The 24,077-nt window shown below is 38.6% G+C and overlaps 1 protein-coding gene across 4 annotated transcripts in view; it reads left to right on the top strand.

The window, feature by feature from the left end:
- The window catches only part of LIN28B (lin-28 homolog B), a 93,383-nt gene extending 76,857 nt beyond the window's left edge, over window positions 1-16,526 (top strand). For all 4 annotated transcript variants that reach the window (XM_081904676.1, XM_081904677.1, XM_081904678.1 and 1 more), the window contains one exon: window positions 14,255-16,526. In XM_081904676.1, coding sequence (XP_081760802.1) covers window positions 14,255-14,600 — 346 coding nt within the window. In that variant the 3' untranslated portion in view covers window positions 14,601-16,526. The remainder of the gene's footprint in view (window positions 1-14,254) is intronic.
- The last annotated feature ends 7,551 nt before the right edge of the window (window positions 16,527-24,077 follow it).

Here is a 24,077-nt window from a genome sequence, read left to right as displayed (position 1 = left end):
TAATTGTGAATCAAATTCGCCTCATTTTCATGCTGGATTAGATTATATTAATATCCAAGACCAGTAGATCTGTTGTGGGATGCTTGCTTGCTTGCTTGCTTATTTATTTATTTATTTATTTATGGTAGTGTTGTTGTATTTTGGACTAATGTTGATGTCCTGTGGCTTTAATTTTAATATTGGAAAGTCCTTTAAACTCTTCTTGGTGGCCTGTGAAGTACTGACAAGTTATTCGTGTGGCCTGCTGTCATGATGACATTTTATATAGATATATAAAATTCAGAATGTTCCTTCTGTGGGTGGAAGGGCTTCTTTCATTTGCAGAAGGAACTGTGATCCTGAGAGGCAATTTTCATTCACTTCTCCTCTCCATGCCACCTCTCACACTGTTCCGCACCCCCCCAACCTTCCTGCTATTGCACAAGTGGTATTCTGCACGTAGGAACTCTGGATCCAAGCCCAAATATATAGAAATTAAGCCAACACCCGCCCTTATTCATGTATCGTTATTCTTGATGCAGTTGTTTCAGTACAGCTGAACTGAAAATTAGATCCTAATGGAAGAATAATGCCATACCTTAAATACTGGTAATTTGCCAGTCCAAAATGTTGCAAACACTTTCCAGTGGTCAGTAATCATTATTAGCATTAAACTGACTAATGTGTAGTCATTCCTACAAATTTTAAACTGAATATTAGCTGAATGCTGTGTTGAATTGAAAACTACCTGCTGAAGCAGAAAATCACTTCTGTTCATGGAAGTCTAGCAGTTGTTCATCAACCCTCTCCTACACACTAGAAGCCTTCAACTGCTCTTAAGATTTGTAGGATTCTCTGTAATTCTGGGAGGTCGTGCAGGGAGTTCAATAGATAAGAGAGTGAAATTGGGAGACCTGCCTTAGAGGAATGCTTTCCGCTTGTATGAAAGCACCTTTTCATACAGTCATTGATTTAAAGCAGGCATGGTCAAACTCGGCCCTCCAGAAGTTTTGGGACTACAATTCCCATCATCCCTGACCACTGGTCCTGTTAGCTGGGGATGATGGGAGTTGTAGTCCCAAAACATCTGGAGGGCCAGGTTTGGCCATGCCTGATTTAAAGTAATTGCCTTTTTCATCTTATACTTTACATAAAATCCAAACTTACATTCCAAATTGTAACTTCGTTTTCTGTGGCTACTTCACAGCCTTCATCTCCGTTCCATTTAAGAGCCATTTAAAAACTAAGGACTGGAGAAAAATACTACGTTTTGTAGTTAGAATTTGAAGAGATATAAACACAGGTGCTTTTGTTATCTGCGTTTATTATGGTTTCTTAACCATCCCTTTCAAAAACAATGCGATTTAATTTTCAAGCTTCAAAAAATTGTGTATAGTTCAAAGATTTGTACAAAGATGTATATGAAATGACCCCTTCAACCTTTTTGTTTTATGAGTGCTTGTGTAACACAGTGGCTTAGAGGCCAGGTTACAAATCAGGAAGTTGCAGGTTTAAATCTCACCTCTGCCATGAACTGACTAGGTAGCCCTGGCTCACAGTAGCTGGACTGATGGAGGAGTAACAGTTTTCTGTCCAGGAACCTACACATTCATTCATGCCAAGTCATGGGTTGGCTTAGTGTTGTTACAGGAACAGGATCACTGGAAGGCCTTAGGCAAACCACCCTCTTTCACTTCCCCATCTGCAATGTGGAGGAAAGTAATAATTGATTATACAAATTTGCATGGTTGTATACAAGCATTGACATGGGTGGTGCTGTGGGTTAAACCACAGAGCCTAGAACTTGCTGATCAGATGGTCGGCAGTTCGAATCCCTGTGATGGGGTGAGCTCCCATTGCTTGGTCCCTGCTCCTGTCAATCTAGCAGTTCGGAAGCATGTCAAAGTGCAAGTAGATAAATAGGTACCACTCCGGCAGGAAGGTAAATGGTGTTTCTGTGCGCTGCTCTGGTTCGCCAGAAGCGGCTTAGTCATGCTGGCCACATGACCCGAAAGCTATATGCCGGTTCCCTCGGCCAATAAAGCGAGCTGAGCGCCGCAACCCCAGAGTCGGCCACGACTGGACCTAATGGTCAGGGGTCCCTTTACCTTTACCTATACAAGCATTAAAACTAAAGAATTCATGTGCAGTTCTTTGAGCCCCTGGAAGTGGTGACAAATGGGAAGTGCTGGTAAAGCTCAGTTGCTAGAGCATGAGACTCTTAATCTCAGGGTCATGGATTCAAGCCCATGTTGAGTAAAAGATTCCTGCATTGGAGGGGGTTGGACTAGATGATCCTTGTGATCCCTTCCAGCGCTACAATTCTGTGATGCCAAGTGTTGTTGTTTTCTGAATACCAGAAAACAAGAGAGTTGCACCAATTCACATGAAAAGGGAGGGAATTCCCAAAGGTTCAAAATAAGTCTGGGTTATCAGATGCACTAAGTCAGGCTTGTTGCTCTTTCTCACATTAGTCCAACACAAAAATACATAATAATAATTTATATGAATTAGCATATCTATATTATCAAACAAATCTTTATAAAATGTGTTGCCCTAAAAGCTATCCCCTTTTTACTATCAAATACTAGAGTTATTCTTTTCCACTACCTGTTTCAAAGGGTTATCACATCTTTACATGTATAATGCTTATTTTTCAAATTCTCACCAGGAAAACAAACTTTTTTCACGTGTGTGTCTCTTTTCTCATAAAAGATTACAGAAGATGACAAAATATCATTGAGTGTTATTCACAAACTGTTTATCAGCAAATAAAATAGGTTCGTTATTCTGTCTTTATAAGGTCCTATCTCTCATTATTTAATACAGATAGAAATGTCTTCATTTCTTTATTGAAATGATTATAATATATTTTTCTCTGTAAACTGTTTTGGAATTTATTTGTAATAGTAAGCAGTTTAAGAATACTGCTTACTATTTTTTTAAAAAACCTTCATGTAGAAATTTTAAAACTAGAAAACAGACATTTCATGCTGCTATTGTAACAATTTCTTCTAACGGAAGAAAACTGTTTAGGAGCTAAACATGTAGATTATTATTTTTTGCCCCAACTCCTTTAATAGTAGAGAAGCCATCTTCTTTCACTTGCTTTTTATTCCTGCAAATGTATTTCTTCCCAACTGCCATACAGATGTTTCATAAATTCAATCATTGGCTCAGGTGCTGAATCTCTCTCCTTCTTTGCATAACTGTAAAACTTTATTTACCAGCATGTTTCCATGTAGACACCATAAGTATATCACCAAGAAGCCATTTCCCAGAAGAACATAAAGATGGCTATATCTTCAGCCAATGCATGTGTTCCAGTGAATGGCTATTATAAAAAAAAACACTTAGGACATGCATAATTTTAATTGAATTGATTAAAATGGAATTACACTATTATGATATGATTTAATGTCATCCAATATTATTAAAATGCAAAGAAGGATTATAATATGTGTGTATGGTGGAAATGTCTGAGGAAATATGTATGAAATGAAGTCCCTTATATTTACTTTAAAGGGGGGATCATTGAAAGCCTCTAGTTTGCAATTTCACATCCAGAAACTTCCATGCACCTTGGGAATGAAAGGCAAAAGGCTTGTAGGCACATGAAAGATTTTATTTGAACTTGTCATGTGCAGTTGACAACCAAAACAATATAGAAATTTATGACAAACTTTAGCAGAGGTAATCTGCATGTTAACAACAAACTAAGATGCTAAGATATCCGAACATTCTTCACTCAAGTGTTTTTGCCTAGAGGTAAATCAATAAAACAGAGATGATTAGTGTTCACTTCAGTTCTTTTATTTGTTGCATCAATTATATATTCAACTATTAAAATGGTTAAAACAATTCAGTTTTCTGTTTAAGAATAATCCTGAATAACTGCGAACAAGCTTCATGTCTCTTGAATTTCTATTTTTCAAAATCCCTGTGTTCTTTTTAAATACAGGTGAAGGCAGTATTTTATACAATTGTTTCTTGTGTAATGCATTATACTTTCTTAAAGGGCATTTTTAAACAACAACAACCCTTTCCTTTATAGTATTCTAAATGTCTTTATGGAAAAGGAGGAAGATAAAGAAGCCAAATTGAATGTCATACAGATTCTGGAGCCAACATGAATTCCTCTCTTTTCTTTCCCCTCCCCCCATCTCATTGTAAGGTTCCATCATGCGTGTCTCTTCTGAGGCTTCTCAATTGTTCACATAAAACTTGTTTTGTTTACTTGGGGGTGGGGGGAACCGACAAAAGGTATTTGTGCTTAAGTAGCAGCATTTGTCTGTTTTCTGCTTGTTGTAAAACTGGCTTTCAGACAATTTTCCTTGTCAGTTTTTGTAGTGTTTGAACTATTAATATTAATCCCCATTGCACTTGCTCTAAATGCAAATGGGATTTACAATTAAAACAATTATGTAAATATGCAGAACAATTTTTTTAAGGCTCTGTTACGTGTACTTCGTGTCTTTTAGATTAAGAGGCATAGGCCATAATACTAAAAGTTATTTCCTAACATAAGCAATTAAAACGATCAATTTCTTTAAAGGAAAAACTTGCCTTCTCATTATAACAAGAGTTTTGTTTTTGTATAATGTGTTAAGGTGCAGGTCCAGGAAATTGCATGTCAGATTTCCTGATTTAAAAGATCATACTGTGTGGGTGCTATTTTCCAGTGGTTTTTTAAATTGAGAACCCCATTAACTAAGCTGTAATCATCTTAATATTATTAAATGTCATATTAGCAATACTTGCACAGTAGCATCTCTTTAAAAAGAAAAGAAAAACAAAGCTGTTTTGGTGCTAACTGAATTCATTCAACAGAGATATACTGTTATTTATGAAATTGGCTTAACTAAATTTTTACTTCTAAGCAACACTGAACACACTAATGGCTGTTGTTGTTGTTTTTAATATTATAATCTATTTTGTCATTCCATCTTTAGTAATGTATGTTTGGAACCAGAAGAGGATAATTATATAAATGTTCCTGTGTTTTGCTTTCTCAAAAACTAAATTTCCTTCAGATGACATTGTGGAGTTGTTGGCTTAACACATATCTTTATTTTTATAAGCTGTGCTGCTGGATATGCATTGGTTTCCATTAGTTACTCCTGAATAAGTGTCCATAGAATAGTAACTTTCTTTTTAGTTTTTAATTTATTCAACTTCTTAATTTCCCCCAGCTTTTTAGAACACATGACACATTTTCTGAACATCTAATTTGTACTCCTTATACACATTTTGACAAAGCTTTTAAAACTCTTAACAGCAGAAACTTTTTACAGATCAGTTCCCCCAGATTCCATTTTGTGATCTACTAGCATTTAAAGAGGAGAAAAGAGTTTTTGTTGGAGAACACTATTAAATGAGTAATTCAAAGCTGCATACTGTCACTAGTGGATAATTCTGGCAAAAATAAATAAATCTGGCAACAAATAGTATTGTAAAACCACACAAATGATAAGGCTGTTTGCCATGTATATTGGATTAATGGTCCAAATCGTATTATAGATCAGCTTGAAAAAGACTAGTGCTTGCTTTCCTTGTTGCTTAAATCAGCTGAGCAGTAATTAAAGCCAACTATTTACAAGTCCCTTTGCACTGGAAAATATAGGCCAGAAGTGATGTAAAAGACAAAATAAAAGTCATCTTTATGCTGGAAACAAATGTTAGCTATGTGCAATCCACTTTCAGCTTCAAGTTCAGCTTTTTTGTAATAATTTATATTGACTTTGCTTTCTCTTAAATTTTCCACTGCCCAATTGCCAGCAGGTCAGGGTAGGAAATGGAAGTATCTTCCCAGCTGAACAGCATAAAACTTAATCACATTTCACGAATGAATTCATTTTTCTTACCTGACTTGATAGACAAGCAACTTCTTTGGTCCAGTAGTTGACAAGTTTCAAAATAGTTTTAAAATAGTTTCAAAATGTGTATCAATTATTTTATCTCTAGGAACTGGAGATATGACGAGTTCTGTGATATGAAAATTATTGAGAACTTTTTTATTGTTTGTAAGAACTCCTTAAAAGTTTGCATTCAGTAGCTCACTGTCATGTACTCAGGACAGAAAATTCAACCTGTTCTTATGCAGGGAAAGATGAAAACAATTTTAAGGAACTGCAGAAAGAGGGGAAGGGAAGTCGAGGTTTAAAATGTTAGAATTACTTTGAATGACTTGTGAAATGTTGTCTTTTTTGTTATAATCGAAAATAATAACTAAATAATAAAATATTAATAAAAGAAAGAAAGAAATACAACCTGCTCCTTTCCACTTTGAAATATGGATATCTTTTACATTTACTTGCCATTATTTATACAAATAATGAAGATGCCTCATTGTAGCTTTCAGAATCAGCCAACATGTTAATTTTTGTGTCAAAGAAAACAAATTAGTACTGTATTCACTTGTTTGTATACACAAATAGGTACATTTTGAAGGGATATATTTAGAGATCTGGGGCAAATCAGCAACAGTGTAAATATATGAGTGGTTCTGTTCATTTTCTGCAATATTTTCTTTGGATATGAAAGGCAACCTTGAATTAGGGTCATGGCTTTAGGTTTGATGAACCACTTTTTAAATGCTTTTAAAGATACCTGCCATCTCTTTGTATACTTTATCTTCTGAATATTTTGGGGGGAAAGGGCTGCATCTCTTAGCTGGAGTTTTTTTCCAAAACAAAAAGAGAAAAAAAATTCCCCTTTTTATTTTAGAAACGTTTAGTGTAAAATACAGGTCAAATGACTTTGAGTTTCTCTGCTACATAAACCATTAAATTGCTATTTTTAAGAGCAAGGTTTACTCTGATGTTTCTACACATGTCAGTCCCATTATGGTGCATAAAATACACAGTATAACCTTGTATATACCACATGAAAAGTTAAACAGTATTTTATGTGTCGTAACAGAGTAAGTTTATGAAGCTGCAGTGTATATAGTTAAAGAACACTGTCTAAAAAGAGTTCAGTTGTTTTGGACCTTTATTCCCACCCCTGCCCGATGTTATTAATTCACAGGTGATGCTATGATGCATCATTTGTGCATCCAAAGCAGTTACCCATTTTCATTTTGGTTACATTCCTGGAGAATGGAGATGTTTCAGGAAATGGCTGTGAACTGATAGGAAAATAAATCCTAACATGTTTAAATCAGTGAATGTGCGACACAATGCGGTCTTTCAACCACAAAAGTCTGTTTGCTAAGTGACAAACAAGAAGTACAGAATCTTAATTACAAAGTGTTTTATTTAGAAGGGAGGTGGAGAGTCTAAAATTCAAGCTGCATTTATTTGCAAATGATAAATAAACCCCTACACCCCAAACTTTCTTTATTTTTATTTTTCTGTCAAGGGTAAACCCATGTGATCTGCAAAGGTTGATGAGGCCCCCTTGAGTAGAATCAAGAGCCCTGACAGCTGGCCAATTGGGAAGGTGAAATGGTTCAGTGAATTGGATAACGGCAGTACATACCATAGTGACTGATTAAATTGATTTGTCCATGGCTGCTGCCTACCTCTTTGCTGCTGCTGAAACACTTTAGCCTACTTTAGAACTCTCAAAGAAAAGAGCGGGGGCTGTACTGTGCTTCTGGGTGTATATGAACCTAAACAAAAGCAGCTGACCTAAATATGTGTTCCCATTAAAATGTTAACTTTATTTTGTCATTTAACTGGAGTTTATAGATTTTTCAGAATGAATTTCCTTCCCTAGTAAAGGTAATACTTTGAGTCCGATCTTCTCTAGCACAGGAAGAAAAATGAGGGTAGTGATATTGACTGAACTAATTCTTTCCTCGTACATTTCAACCTAGACGTTTATATTTCCTTCCTTAACAACCCTTAAGAAATGGGTCTGTTTGCTGGGGTGAAGTGGATGGTTTTAAGTTGTCTCGCTGTAACCAAATAAGGCACAGAAGCCAAAGTAATAGCAGAATGTTTAGTTGAGAAAGCAGGGAGGGCAGGCATGAATCCTTATTCAGACAAACAAATTAAATTACTGAGGAAAATCTAGCAAATATATTTACTTAGATATTAATGCTACATGGAGTAAAGATATAACATATGAGCAAATTAAAAATGGTATAGTCTAGAAATGAATTTTGCCGGTTTTGGGTTCCACTCCAAACTCAAAGAGTAGTTATTTATATGGTTTCTAGTATTTGGAAAACAAAGATCTTGAGCAAATGTTAGTTGGGAAGCAGTAACACAGAATATGGATTACTCTGAATATGCACAGGTGAATGTGGTTTTATTTTACTTTATTTTATTAAGCAAAAGGACCATGGTCTGCCAAATTCAGTTCCTGTATCACATCGAGTATTTTCTGCTATGTCATATAAAGTAGATTTATTGCCTTAGCTCATGAGCTTCTAGGCAGACAAATATGCAATTTGATTCACACTAGTCTATAAGATGTTGTTCCACAGCATCACTTCAAGTTTGTTGTGCATTGTGAAATCTTGGTGGTTTGGAGAGCAGGATTGAGGACAGTTTTATCAACAAGGCTTTCAGAAAGTATTATAGCCACCAGGGAGCCTACTACAATATAGCAACTGACTAAATTCCCTCCTGTTTGGAGATGCAACTCTGATCCTAAAATTCCTTACTACACAGAGAGTCGTGGGGCTGCATAGAAAGTACATGGTCTCCTACTACACAGTGAGCCAAGCATCCATATGTTCCCAAAAACCTTTGGAAGTCTGAAAAGGGGAGGGAGGGTAGTGGGTGGCTCACCACATCACCAAAGTCCTTGTTCTGTTACATAACAAAGGCCAACAGACAGCATGACGGATAGTTAATGCCCCACTTGTCATGTAGAGATGCTACTTGCCATGTGGAAAGTGTCAGTATTTTGATTCTCCATCTCTCATCTGCCCCAGGCTCAATCTCTCCCCCCACCCACACATGTGTACAAGCATATATTTGTGTTGCATGATTCCTTAAAAAAAAGGTTATTCAGAGTAGTCCTTCCAAAATATCTGGTATAAATCCCCCCCCCCCATTTAAAATAAGGACTACTGTTATTGATAACAGTGGCATTGGTTTAATTTGAGCAGCTGAAATAGATCAGGCTTTAATTAAGTACTTAACCCGAGGTACCACTGTAGTTGTCCACATCTTACCTGAGAATCTTCTGCTACTCTATTCTATTTAATGCAACAAATAATTTTGGTAGCCGTGGTTTTATTGTATGTGGTTTTATTGTATGTGTGGTGCCCAATGATTTTTATGGCTATTGTTGTTTGTTGTTGTTCTCCTTCTGAATGATTCCATGGCCTATGGCTAGTGCAACAGAAAGTTTAATTGGATTGGACTAGTTGTCCATTCCTCCCTTTACAAATTCAGTTTCCCTCAAGATTGTATAAAACCGTATGAAGTTAGCAATGGTCCCTCCTGACAAAGTGGACCATGGAACTCTGCATGATATGAAGATTGCAACAGTTGTCTAAGTGTTATGGTAAGGTTTGTTCCTTCTGTGGAAAGGAAATGCCCCCCGCCAGCTGCTAAGGTCCCCAGTGGGGCATTGTGGTCAGTACAAAGAGCAAGCCTTGAGAACTATTTCTAATTGCAGAGAGATCTTGGGTTCCTTCGCTGGACTCTGAGCAGAAAAGTAATCTCTCTGCATATGTTCATTAAAAGATGAAAGAATCTTAACAAATATACTGAAATTGAAGGGAAACATCTATCAGAGAAGGTAGACAAGCTAATCTTCAGTTCTGGTTTTCTTAATGGATCAGTAGGACTCGGCATGTTCAGTAGGGGACAGCTACTAAATCCAATTTAAAGAGGGCTCCTAACCATGTTATAGCCCAGGGGTGGGGAACTTTTTTGGGCTTGGCCCCATCCCATGGGCCAACTTTGGCAGGTGGGTGGATCAACCCACTTTTCAATCACATGATGCTACTAGAACACCACTATGCTAATCAAAATGGGTGGGACGGTTGCACTTCTTGTCCTTTTATCTTTTCAGTTTATTTTATAAACCTATTAAGTGTTTCACAGTTCAGGGAAAGACTATAAACAAATATTTTCAGTAGCTGTCTAAACATCAGGATGTTAATTGTCTGTCTAATTTCAGCTGGCAACTGATTCCAGGGGGCTGGAGCTGCAACACTAAAAGCCTGGCTTGTAGTCCGAACCCTGTCAGAGGAGTAGTGTTGTTAAGCAGGTGGTATAGCACTAAAACTGCTAGCACATTTGCAAAGCTAAGCAGAGTCATCCAGCCCAACCCTCCCTCAACATACAATCCCCCATCCAGTTTGAAACCATGCCAGACCATGCTTACCTTTCCAAATGTGCTAGCAGTTTCATTGCTGCAGAACTAGGATGAATTTATCATTACACAGTGGGGTGATGCTTACAGAGAAGGACAGTGGCGTATCATCCACATACAAGTGACACTTTGCTCTGAATCCTTTAATGATCAGTAGTTTCATATAGATATTAAATAGCATCGGAGTCAAAATAGTGTCCTGACGCAACCCATAACACACATGCTAGGGAGCCAGAAATCATTTCCTCAATGCTATTCTCTGGAACTGACTCACCATGTAAGACTAGAATCAATATAAAAACAGTGCCCTGGACGCCCATCCTGTAGAGCTAGTTCAAGAGGATACCACGGTCAGTGGTATCAAAACATGGAGAGATTAAATAGAAGCAAGGTCTCACTCCCCTCGTCCCTCTCCCAATGAAGGAAAGACAAAGGCAACAAACATGGGCACAGCCAGGGGTTATGTTGGGGGGCAGACTTCGTGTTGGGGAGGCAGAACCTCTGTTAAGTATTTTTATTAATTTACTTGATTCAGGGGGGAAGCTGCCTCTCTGGCCACCTTGGCTACACCCATGGCAACAAAGGCAATTCAAGCCACTGAAATGAGTCTAGATAATCAGTTTCAACTAGGAAGGATTGCAGCTGCTCCAACGCTCTCAGTTACCTTCACAAGAAAATGCATATTAGTAACCAGCGAAAACCCAACTATCACATACTAGTGGACTCAAAGCAGAAGGCACCACCCCATCGAATAATGATAAATTAACACTTTGGACTCATCTAGTCATGCTCTGCTTGATAGTTTATGTTAACCATAAGAAACAGGCATGTGGTCAGATGCATAGTCACAAGCAGCTTGTCATAGAATCATAGAATTGTAGAGTTGGAAGGGACCACCAGGGTCATCTAGTCCAACCCCGTGCAATGCAGGAATCTTTTGTCCAACATGGGGCTCGAGGCCCCCGCCTATGACCCTGCGATTAAGAGTCTCATGCTCTGCCGACCGAGCTACCAAGAGATTGTTCCCATAAAACTTGGTTAAAGGTGGGTTGACATCTCATGTGGTTTTGCACTAGCTATGGTATCACAGTGCCCAGAAATTTTACCCTAGAATGCTTCCAAAAACTTTACTCCCTTGGGGGCCAGTAACCTTCAAACCTCTCTGAAGAACTCCGCTGGACTGCTAGCAGCAGATGCAACACAGGCAGCAAACGATGCCTTCACTGTAAGCTGCTGGGAACAATTACTGTATATGTGCTCCAACCAATGTTTGGAAAGCTTTGGTGTGATATTTCCACCACTTGCTCTCTAGCAGAGTGGCCTAGGCATATTTTAAATCACTGAACAAGCATATGAATAGATAAAATTAATCCGAACCCTCCGACTTGTGCCAATACTATAATGATGATTTTAAAACTGCAAGAGAGAGGCAATTGTTTAGATTCTTGCTGCCCTCTAGTGGAGTATGTTTAAACATTCAAAAAGATTAAACACATAAAGTATCTTTATCTCAGTAACTCATTGCCAAAATTTTCCGTTGTTTCTTTTATTTCTGACCCCCTGGTGCACTTTCTCTTGTTCAGTGGAGGCCTATTCACACTCAAAGTTATTTGAATGTATAATGCAATACAATGTATAACATTGTTTAATACGTTTGTGTGAGAGTTTATACTGGCATTATTGTTATCCTATAACTTAGTGCTGTCCGTGCAAATTTCCTTTGGTATAGTTTGTTTCAAAATTATTGCAGTATTTTGAATGCTTTGTTAAAGACATGGGCTTGCTTGGATCATAAGATAAATTAGCCTAAGGAAAGTTACAGAAATTTCCTGTGCCCACTGACACTTTGAGAACAGGATCAGGTACATAGTTTGGGAATGCTCATTGGTACTAATAGATGCTAATTGATCCTGCATTGCCATTAGAGGCACAAATCATCTTAGTGACTCAAAGCACCTTTTAATAACTGATTGTCCAATTGCCAACTATGGCGATTCCTCAGTGGCAGTAACTTCTGTTAACCTGTTCCTGTTTGGAACTGCTGTATACATTGGGTTGCCCATAAATTTCAAGTGGTCCAGAACAGTAGTATTATAGCAATTTTATCATTGGGGACCAGATGATCTAAACATATGCTAGTGGTTTATCATCTGTACTAGTCCTTTGCCCATTTCCAAGCTCAATTCATAGTTCCAATTTTGACCTTAAAAGTCCTAATGGATTGTGACCAGGGAACTGGAAGGATAGTCTTCTCACACATGTACCTATCCCTTTATATTAGGAAGCTCTCCTCTGGGTGCCCCAGCCAAGTGAAGCTTTTCTGTGGTGTCACCTACCTGGGTTATCACCATCCCTAGGCAGGCTCTCTAGAAACTTTATTTCCCCCCCACACCAAGCGAAGACCTTTTTATATCCTCATGCTTTTTGGATACATCTATTATTAATTAATTAAATTTATATGCCTCCCTTATACCCACAGGTCTCAGGGCAGTCCACAAGATACTTTTAACCCATTGAATTTTATATCATCTGTGTGCTTTTGGTGATACTGTTTTAATTTGCTGCTGCTGAAATCTTTGCTGCTTTTGACAATTGCTGACTTTTGTGCTGTTTCAATGTTTCACTCTTGGAAGCTATCAAGAGTATGAGGTTGTTGGGTGGCATACAGATGGCAGCACAGGGAGGCAGCAGTGCTCACCTGACCTCCAGGCACTTGGGTTGCTGCTGAATACCAGGATGGAGAGGGGGAGGGGAGAGGTGAAACAGCGGGCAGGTCAGTGCAGTGCAAACACACCAGTGGAACCAGTTCAGCATTCCTGCTGGTATATTGAGCTTCTCCTTCCTGATGATGCATACAGATAGTGTAAAGAAATAAACAATTAAAAGACTCAATACTTGTGGTATCATTTGCTCCCATGAACCCTTGTTATCTTTCCCTCTCCTTTCCCTCCCCCTCTGCTGCATCTTATCTTTGCTGTGCCCTCCCTTTCCCCTCTGTTGTCTTTCCCTGCCTAGCTCAGTTAAAATTTTGCTTGAATCTTCTACACTTCTTCCCCTACCCATATTGGTCTGTAAAATAACATGTAGGAAAGATAAACTTCATTGATCAGTTCATTTTTCTAATGTGCTTACAGTTCTTTGCTGAGCACCTTCCATTCCATGATTCATTGTATATTCTGAATTTTATATTATTTGTAGACCGTGAGGTGGTTTTCTTGACAGTATCTTTGAATTGGGACTTCGTAAAGAGTTAGTTACTGCCAGTTCTTCATTGAATTCATTGTGTCATTGCCTTGTTTCTGGTGGACTAAGGTAAACACTAAGAGAATTGGCAAATCTCAATGACAGACATTGCTCTGGAGATGGAATGTCTTTGAATACCAGTTGCTGGAGAACACTAACTGGAGGTGGTCCTTTTGTGTTTATGTCCTAGGCCACTGTGAGGAAAGGATGGCTATTCATACATTCTTGTGTAGATATACAAGCAAACATGCACCAAATGTATGCTCACACATGTCAGCCTCAAACGCACTCAACAGACAGTCTCTGAATACGTAAGTGCCTGGCTGTTCACCTGCAACTGTAATGGATATCTGCCTAGCTGTGCAGGTCACTTTTGTTTGTATTGAAAATGAGCGGGAAAGTGGCACACTTCTTACCAGATTATGAGTAATTAGAACAAGCCACAGATGTATGAGCGTTGTTGAAATCTCTTTGGTGGCATGAAGCGCAGGCCCTGCGCTGGTCATTCTCATTCTACTCCCAAATTGCACAAGCATGTACAATGACCCATAAATCCTTTTTTTCATTTGAGGACACCTTTGAATAATGAAGAAATCATTTCCTTTTTAAAATAACTCTTAAGCATCTTGGGTCACCCGAACAATTGCAGATAAAGCATCCCCCTCCCCCATTTTTTGATGCATAGAGCAAAAAAAAATATGCACCTGTTAAGCCTCTTATAGTTTAAGAAAATATTTATCTTTTGCAGATGCTACAATTGTGGTGGCCTCGATCATCATGCTAAGGAATGTACACTACCTCCACAGCCAAAGAAGTGCCATTACTGTCAGAGTATCATGCACATGGTGGCGAACTGCCCACATAAAACTGTTCTGCAGCAGCCCACTAGTTATCAGGGAAGATACGAAGCAGATCCCCAGCCCTCAGGGGCTTATGGCTACACATCTCCATCCTATTCTCAGGAGGGAAGAGCAGATGTCTTAGAACGCTCAGGCAGGTCACCGCAAGAAGCTGGAGCAGCGAGTAAATTATCTCCATCGCCCGAAGAACAGACCCGGAAGGGGCCTTCTGTTCAAAAAAGGAAAAAGACTTAGAGCTTTTGTCTTTCATCTCCTTTACCCTCTTGGGACGTCTACCTCATTCAAGCACAAGGAGAATAATTCCACATATCATGCAACCAACTTCAAATTTTCACTACTGCTGAGAAAACTGTGGCCATTCTGAAAACAACCACACCAGTCACTCCAAGCAAACTTCATTTGAACTGAGTTTCCTCTATATTATTCAGCTGCTTCAGACGCCACAAGAAACCATGACTTGCTGTGATGAGGATAAGCTGCAGCAAGCCTTGGGATCACACACTTCACACAATTCCCTGCTACCTCCCTCCCTCTCCAGCACAGCTGCAAGGAGCTGGGAAGCTTCTGGTTTTCTTCTTGATTATATGCAGCTAGATGTTTTGTCCACACTGACAAACTGGGGTTAATCTTAACTGGCTTGTTTGAAATGAAACAAATTCAGATTGAGGGTTATGAGCTGCTAATTTCAGTAAACCATAGTTAAGATTAACCGCCATTTGTTTATTTTTATTTGTAATTTAAAATGTTTTTTGACTGCATTTATGGGCGAATGCCCATTCAAAGCCGCTTACAAGCAGAACAAAAGATTATAAATAGTACAAGTTTAAACCACAGGACATACAGCTGAACCTGCAGTTAATCAAACATTAGAATTGCAGCCTTGCCAGAAGGGGAGGTGGGGGGTGGGAGAAGCAGGCAACCTGCAGTTCATTTCTGTCCTCATAAACCATCTCTGACTCTGTGCATGTCTTGAATGTATACATGCAACACTCTGTTTCCTTGGATACCCATTGGAAAGCAATAGTCTGAGTAATTTTTGAATAGGCATTCCTGGAATTTTTCTTTAATGTATCATTGCTATTATGGAAGAAAAAGAAAGGGTGGGGAAGAGATCACAACTGTTATTTCATGGAAGCCCAAAGAATTTTTGCTACTTAAAATTGCCATTGCCATGGTCATGGTACTGAAGATATTAGGACATCCCTGTAGGGTTCAGGGTAAGGCTTTTGAAAAATAATAATTTCTTGCTCCCATTATCCAGGATAGCGTTGCTTTTTATAAACTTCTCACCTTGGAAGGGTAATGTCTTGGTTTAAATAACCCTCAGAATTGCTACAAATGTTTAAAGAATAAAGGTATTCCCCTCTCTTTCCCCTCCCCCAAAGACTATGAATGTGTAGTTTTCTGTGCTGGTATCTCAAATATTGTATTAAATTAATATGGTTTAAATGCAGGTGAGGTGACTTTGAGGCAGAATGTATACATTGATATGATTGTTTAGAGTTGTATTGAGATACCACCTTGAATCTTTATTTTGTGCAAGTCTTGAGGCGTTATGAAGGCAGCAGTAGCAATTAGCATTTTCTTCTGAGTCTGTTTTTACTGATTATATGCTATATAAGTGAATAGATTTTTACATCTTTTGAAAAGTGAACACAGGTAAGCTTTCCTTTTTGCGTCTTGATTCTATTTTGAGAGACTGGACTTAGACCACTTGGCCTTTTAATGTTACAAATGTCAAGCTTTAATATTTACAGTGCAATGGGATTTTTGAAGCAGGTTTATTTAGAAGTAAGTTGCATTGAGTTCAGTGGGGCCTACTCCCATGGAAATTGGGCGTAGCAATAAAGCCTTTTTAAAAATTCAAAAATTAATAATAATAAAATTGTAATCTTCATGAACACTAGATTATTAACAGTTTCTTAAGGAGTTGCCAAACTGATTTGATGTTGAAAACTCCAATTTATAGTGAGATTCGAAAGCCAATCAATCAACTGCCTATTATTTGATTATTAACCCCCAAATAATCCTGTGTCCATCATAGATATGTTTCTTCTACTCACCTGTTAATCATTAGAATATTTCTTTATCCTATTGAACATAAAGTGTTATTTTTAAATGCTTTGCAACCAATCCCCTGTGTTAATATTAATAGACATATAGGCTACCCACGGTTAATGACAAGCCAATGCTTGTAGCTAGCTGGAGTGTGGTTTCTATAAAGCCACATTACTAAATTGTCACATCATTATGCATAAAGGTACCATGTGCATTGCCAGCAATTTTCTTTGAGGTGTTTCCTGCATTTTTTGCTATTCTGAAAGATGCAAGTATGTTGGTTTTTTTCTAAGTTATTTGCCTCCTAGACAGCAGCAGCTGCTGTAGGAACAATCCAATGAAACCTTGGTTGTGTGTAAAATAATTCCCATGAAAATCTTGCCGGAACACTTCCCCTCAACCCATTGCTCACCTACCTGAGAGTAAGCCCATGCAAACTCAGTGGGACTTCCTTGTGACTAGACCTGTGTAGGATTGCACTGTGAAATGCTTTGACCAGAATCTTCTAAGCACCGTTTTATCTGTTGTTTCACTGACAGCAATATGACTTGTTTTGATAGGCCTCCAGTCAAGTCTCATGTAACTCCATTCGCTGCATCGGAGTTACGCAGAGAAGACATTTGTTGCTTGCTGGAGGACCCAAACCCTGAATTATTCCTCCTCCTGCTGCTGCCGCCGCCACCTCTCTCCCTGCCCCCCACCTCACCGCAGAAAATGTATATGTTTCAGCGACCTCGGTAACAGGCACAAAACCTATGTCCCTTTGCTTGAATTCCATGACAGTGTTTGAAGGAGGGGGCGGGAATCTCAATGGTTTATACTGAAGTTATTGGTGTGCTACGATGAAAAGTTTTTTGTTTGTTTTTTTGACGATACTGAATGTGATTATATGTATAGAGGAGTACTTCCTTGCCTTATGTAAGGATTGTAAACTTATTTAAGTTATGTAGACAAATCAAAGTGGCATTGCATAACCTTTTAGCAGGTATGATAACTGGGTTAAACAGCAACAATGCTAAACTTAGGTCACTTTGAAAATGTAAACCAAAGTTCCTTGACCATTACATATAGTAAGATGGAAATGGTGGATTTGAAAACTGGCCATTCCTCTGTTTACATACTTTAAAATTCCAGACCAGAAGTTATTATGAAATGAATAAATTCTAGCAGCCACAGACTGAATTGCTGAGAGCCTATCAAACCTATCTTATTATTAAAAAGTTTACATTTTATTTTTATATATCGGAGGATGGTCATTATTACAAAATAGCCTTCTCAGGACAAAGGACCTTGCTCAGGGAAAATGCCATGTTAATCTTCTTTTATTTTTGTTTTACAGATCACTTGCTTTTACTTGCTTGCTCAAAACAAACCAAAAAGAGACCTTTTATAATATATACATGTTATGTGCTGATGCTAGTAGCTACCTCTGTTTACATATAAAGGAGTTTCTGATAACTCAAAATATCAACCTTTTGCATTATGCTTTCCCGTTAAAACAGAAGTACAGTGGTATTCCTGTTTTTAAGTGAACGTTTGTGACTTGACATTCACAAGTGCAGCTGACTTTCAGAATTGTGAGCAGAGCACCTCCTCACCATTTCTGAAATTCCAAGCCACATTGTTTGCATAGGGGATAGTAAATTTATTCTGTTTACAAGCAAACAACTACCTCATACTTGCCACAGAAGCAACACCTTTATGCTGTTTAGGACTTAAAGGTGGCTGTTGATCCTATGGTACATACCAGTTGTTGTTTTTGAAATTATTCTGCAATTAATACAGCTTTCACTGCAAAATGTTAGGGCAAATATGTATGTGATTTAAACACGATGTGCCCATTTGAAATGATGTGAGAGTCTCTTTAAAGTTTAGATTTGCTTTTCTGCCTCAGAGGGAAATGGGTGCTGTTTCACACACAAATGCCACATGTGAAGGTAACCAATTTTCTGGGGAAGAAACAGCATGTGGCAATTAATTGAGTATCCCTGGATTACAATTAAATTACAAACATGTTGTTGTTGGTTTGGGCCAACAATTACTCAAATTACCGTATTTTTTGCACCATAACACTCACTTTTTTCCTCCTAAAAAGTAAGGGGAAATGTCTGTGCGTGTTATGGAGGGAATGCCTACGGGTGGCATGCCTACGGATTTTCCTCCTCTAAAAACTACGTGCGTGTTATGGTCGGGTGCGTGTTATAGAGCGAAAAATACGGTATATGCTTTAAATAAATATAAGCAGCACACACACACACACACAAAACTTGGGTGTACTCCTAAATGTAAGGAATATTACATTTCCACTCATACCCCACTTCAGTTGGTGAAGTAATTTGCCACCCAGCTGTGCCACACCAAAAATTCTAGTTGCTTTGAAGCAACTCTTGAAAATATGCACTCCTGGCTTTTAGTATTTTGACTATGGGCAAGCCCAAGGAAGCAATCAGTACCTGGTCCAGATCTGAATAACCAGCTTTAAACATAACAGTTTCAGACAAATAGGCCATGTTTTGTCAGACTTGAGAATGAGCCTTGTCCCTGTACTCTCCCTTCCCTCTTCCACTTTTATGCTCAGCTTTGAAGAAGATACCATGATTTGTTGAACCAGGAAACTGATTTAAAGATCAAACCAGGATCAGATCTTTGTTTATAAGCAGTGCTTTAACTAAGAGACTGGTTTAAGAAACCACATTAGCCCAATTCAAACATTCTGTTTCATGCAGTTGTGGTTGCATTGAGTGGAAGAGCAAGACTGTAGCCACAGCTCCTGTTGTAGCCAGTGTTGGAAACTCAGATATATAATCTAATCACCAATTGGCACCTTAAACCTATGTTACAGTCACCACAATGGAATGTCTAGGTGCCTTTCCCCCTGTTTTTGTAATGGAGTTTATTATCATTATCATCATTATTATTATTAATTTAATATCTAGACCAATATCTCAAAGTGGTTTACGAAACATTAAAACATCAAATAAAACAATCCAGAATAAAACAAAATCAAGCTTCAAGGAAAAAAATCTAAGTGATAGTTTGCTTTCCCCAGTTGCCAGCCTGGCATCCAGAGATCTGCACGTGGTCACAATTGGACCCACACCAGTCGCAAAACATGCCTGGCCCCTGGGTAATTTCTAACATTGGTTGTAGCCACTGCAACCCTGTGTAGGTTCTATGCAGTCTTATTTTCTGGGGTACGCATACCCCTAAGCATTTTGTGACCCTTAAGTTTGGCCTCATTAAGGGACAGTATTTCAATATGAGTAGGAAAATGAGAGCATCCCTAAAATTTATGAGGAATATAAGCACTGGTTCTATGTACATTTGTAGCTTCCATATGTAGGTTCTACATCTGTTGGTTCCCCTTTTGACTGAGAACCCTGTGCAATCTGGATTTTAAATCCTGAAGGGAAGCTTGCATATATAGAGTGCACTTCCTTCTTCAAACCTCACCTCTCTGGATGGCAGCACAGGAGCATGGCCAGCAGATAATGACCTGCTCTCCCTCTCATGTGCTTGAGCATTCTTCCCAAATGCACTGACAAACAGGGCTAATATCTTCTTTGAAGCTGGTCTCCTGGTGGGAAGGGGCAAGGCTTGTTCTTGGACCATGACTGTTGCATCTGAATCAAGCCAAAATAATGATCTTAAGATTGGTGTCAACATCCTGAAATATTTGTGTGTACACACTAGCAGCAAAATTCAAATGGTCAGTTTTCCACTTGAGTATCATGTTAAGGAATCTATTGTACTCTCATTCTGGATGGTATCCTGAGCTTCTGTTGAAATTCCACTTCGTTAAACAGCATGAAGTTTGAACAGCACCCCTGGGCCAATGTTTCAAGCAACAAGCTTGTCAAATTAGATGAAGTGGGGCTCCCAACCAGCACATGTCTCCCCTGACCCCAGGAATGGAGCCCCTCCTCCCCTCCACAAACATATCATAATTGATCTTCGATAAAGTGATAGATAGACCCGGAGAGCCTCTCCAGACACAATATTGAAGTCAGCAGGGGTTGTGCCACTGAATTGACCCCAAATACTATGTGCACACTTGCATAGCATCTCTTGGAAAGACCATTCTGGAAGGGAAAAGACAACAGGATGATTACTTAGGTGCTCTTTGGGCACTAAAATTGGCTCTAAAAATGTGATATTTTGCCAAATAAAGGCTACTCAATTTTTTAAAACTTTCTTTCATTTGTGCTAGTGCTATCCCAAAGTTACTTCTAGTATGTAGTTTTGTGGATGGAGACCTATGAAAGTGTTTATAGACCTTGTGACCTTCTTTGTAAGAAAAATGATAAAGAACATGGGAAGATCTCATTAAGTCTTAAAGCTAATTTAAATTAATTTATCTCTAAGAAATGTTTATCATAAAAAATATATGTGTGTGTGTTTTTCTTCCCCATGCGTTATGGTTATAAAAGTAATTTGGGAAAAGGTGTAAGTGTGTGCGGATGCACTGAATTTAATTTTACTAGATGTCTTTAATGAGATTTGATTATTTTGTCTTTGCTCGCTTTTGAAGACTTGTTAAATGTGTCTTTTTTCTGTTTTATATGAACAGCCTGGTTGTGTTACTTCTGTCATCATGACTGGTTAGTAACAAGATGTTGGCACTGGAAACTCTTTATTGTGATCATGGAGCTGTGTGTAGTTCAGTGGCTCTGTTAAGCAGTATTTGTTGGGGGAAACAACTTGCAATCCCTTGGCCAAATTCAGCCACCTGGAGGTAGTAGGATCTGTCTCTGCCGCCCCCCAACTGCCAAGCCCAGACACAAACCTGGGGTGTGGAGGAGCAGATTCAGTAGCATCAGGGCCTAACAACTGAACATTTTGAGGGTGCCCTAATCCACTTGGTGCCCCTCCAATAAAACTAGTTGCCAACTAGGCTTTTCTGACGTTTGAGGATACAGCCACTACAATAAACTGCATATTAGAAAGTATTTGGACACTTGCTACAATTGTTGCTAACCTAAAATGGGCAGGCTAACTAAGGAAGAACATGATGATGGTTTTGACTACCTCTTGCATTTTACTACTTTTTAACTAAGAAACTGGTTTCACAAGTATTACCAGAGTAGCTTGAATCTGTATGTTGCTAATGGTAAACCCATAGCCAGAGACCAAAGTGAACACAGATATCTATGCGTCTTGAATATTGTCTTTTTATCTAGTGTTTTTAAAACTATCCTCTGTAGTATATAGATTACCTTATGGTCCATTTTGATTCATATTTTGTTTACAAGGTATAATGTTTTTTAAAAAAATCACTTGAATCGTTTGAGTCTTTTAAAAGAAAAGACAGGGAGTTGTTGATTTTTTAAAGGCCATTTTTCACATGTTTACTGTCTGTCTCATTGGACTGAAGCACTGATTGCCTTTCTACATATCCTGTATTTTATATATTTTTGTTTAATGCCTATTGCCTACTGTTATTATTTCTATCAATCATCGATTTGTGACTGAGGTTTAAAAAGATTACATGATGAAAAATAAAACATATAACGTTGGCATTTACCAATGGTTTCTGAAATTTTGTTATGACGTGCATGAAGGATGGGAAAGAGAGAGTGTGTTTATCTTTTTTATTAAAAAAACCCATTTGCATTAGCTTAAATTCCCTGTGTTTTCTGAAGATTTTCTTGATGTGAATTCATCCTCCTTAACACTCAGTTGACTAGAGGAAAGACAAACCAAGTTTGAGATTGTTAACACTTTAGAAATACAACTTGAATGCTTTGCTTTTGAGAATGGTAAGGAAATAGTAACCAAGGGATGTTAAGAGAAAAAGAAAAATGAGTGCTTGGATGAACCACTGTGGCTTCTTATTTTCTTTATTATTACATTTATGTCCCATCTTTTCCTTCGTGGAACTCCAGGTGGTGTACATGGTTCTGTCTCTCCACCTGTGAGATAGGTTAGGCTGAAGGGCAGTGACTGACCTAAGATCACCCAGTTCATGGCTCAGTGGAGATTTGTATGCTGGCTGGCCTCCCAGGTCCCAGTCCAAAACTGATCACTCATTAATGGACAAAGGTTTATGCATGCAGAGGGAAAGGGACATGAAAGGGTTACGTTAGATGTGCACTGCTGGTTCATTTTGGGTATGTTTTTTCCTGCACCTGCAGCTAGTTAAGCATGTGAGAGTGAGTCAGCACAATCTCAAGTATAACTACACCTCTGTTTGAAGCAAGCTTGCACTTGGCCCCTGCCCTTAGCCTAGTCTGTGTTGGAACAATGCAAGGAGACTGCTGCTGCTGCTGTGGAATGACACTATATTACAGCTGTAGGTGGAACTGCTCTAGACTCTCAGTAAAGGGACTGACCTTACCTAGAAATGTCTGGAGTTTTTCTGTTCCATTGGCACACTCTGTTGTGGCATGTTAAATGGGCACTCTGCACCTACGACAACAAGATGTGGGGCCCAGCACAGTGCTTTTGGACCCAGACAAGTGCCAGAAGTCTTGTTCCAGTTTTTCCTCTCCTGGACTCCAGAGGTTGCAGTGGGGAGGAAAAGCTAGCGGTGAGGCTGGTACGAGCTGGGAGCTGCTTGGGTGTCTCTGGCTGCCAAAGGCTTGGAGAAGAAGCAACGGTGAGGAGGTGAGCACAATATTGTATTGCAATGTTGTATTATTATTATATTGTATTATGTTTTACTCTTTTTGTTGGGAGCTGCCCAGAGTGACTGGGGCAACCCAGTCAGGTGGGTGGCATTATTATTATTATTATTATTAACCATATGCATACATTATAATTGCTTCATAAATTGAGTATACACTTTAAATAGTGTATGAAATGTAGCCTACAACTGCATTAACATTTTGGGGCAGTTGCACATATACTGCTGCCAAGCCAGGTACTGTATCCCTTATCCTATACTGTGCATTTGGGTGGGTGGGTGTACGTGCACATAAGTGCAAGACTTTGCAATTGTATTTCCTAAAAATATATATATTCTTGTTCTCAGCCCAGTTTTCAAGGTCAATTTGAATTATATTACTGTCTTCTGAGATGTTAGTTGTCTATTTGTGTTTTGTGTTCTCTGCAAATTTGATAGATTCTCCCCATTGTCTGGTTTTTAAATAAAAATATTTTTGCCTTACTGACCAAATCCTGTGCTGTGATTCTGTGATCCCAAAATGTTTTGCAACACAAGATCCCCACAAACATGACTTTGTAAAAAAGAAGAAGCCCTTGGCCACTTTTACATTTTGCTCATGCCCACTTTGATATGTAGCCCCTAAAGAGTTGACAATGGGTCAGTGTGACCCTTGGCCTAAAGAAGGTGAGCCATCCCTATATTAGTCATTGATTAAAATATTGAAAAGTATCTGCCAAGGGTGGCATTCCACTGAAAATCTCATTCCAGTTGATGAAAACAACCTTGATGAGCACTCTGAGTACTGTGTTCCAGTCAGCTGTGAATCCACCTGATGTTACTATCATTTTCCCTCACTTAACAGATTTGCAAACCAAAATACCATGGGGAACTTTTTGCCAATGCTTTGCTGAAATTGTGATAATTTTTGTCTGTGGCTTTTCCACAATCCAATAAGCTAGTAACCTAAACAAAAGAGATAAAGGTTAGTCTGGCAGGATTTATTTCTGACAGACCCATGCTAAAGTTTTCAAATGCTGGCCTTGTTA

Source organism: Podarcis melisellensis (genome assembly GCF_964234715.1).
Source record: "Podarcis melisellensis genome assembly, chromosome: 3".
In the NCBI taxonomy this organism is placed as follows: domain Eukaryota; kingdom Metazoa; phylum Chordata; class Lepidosauria; order Squamata; family Lacertidae; genus Podarcis; species Podarcis melisellensis.
This window is presented reverse-complemented; position numbering and strand designations above follow the sequence as displayed.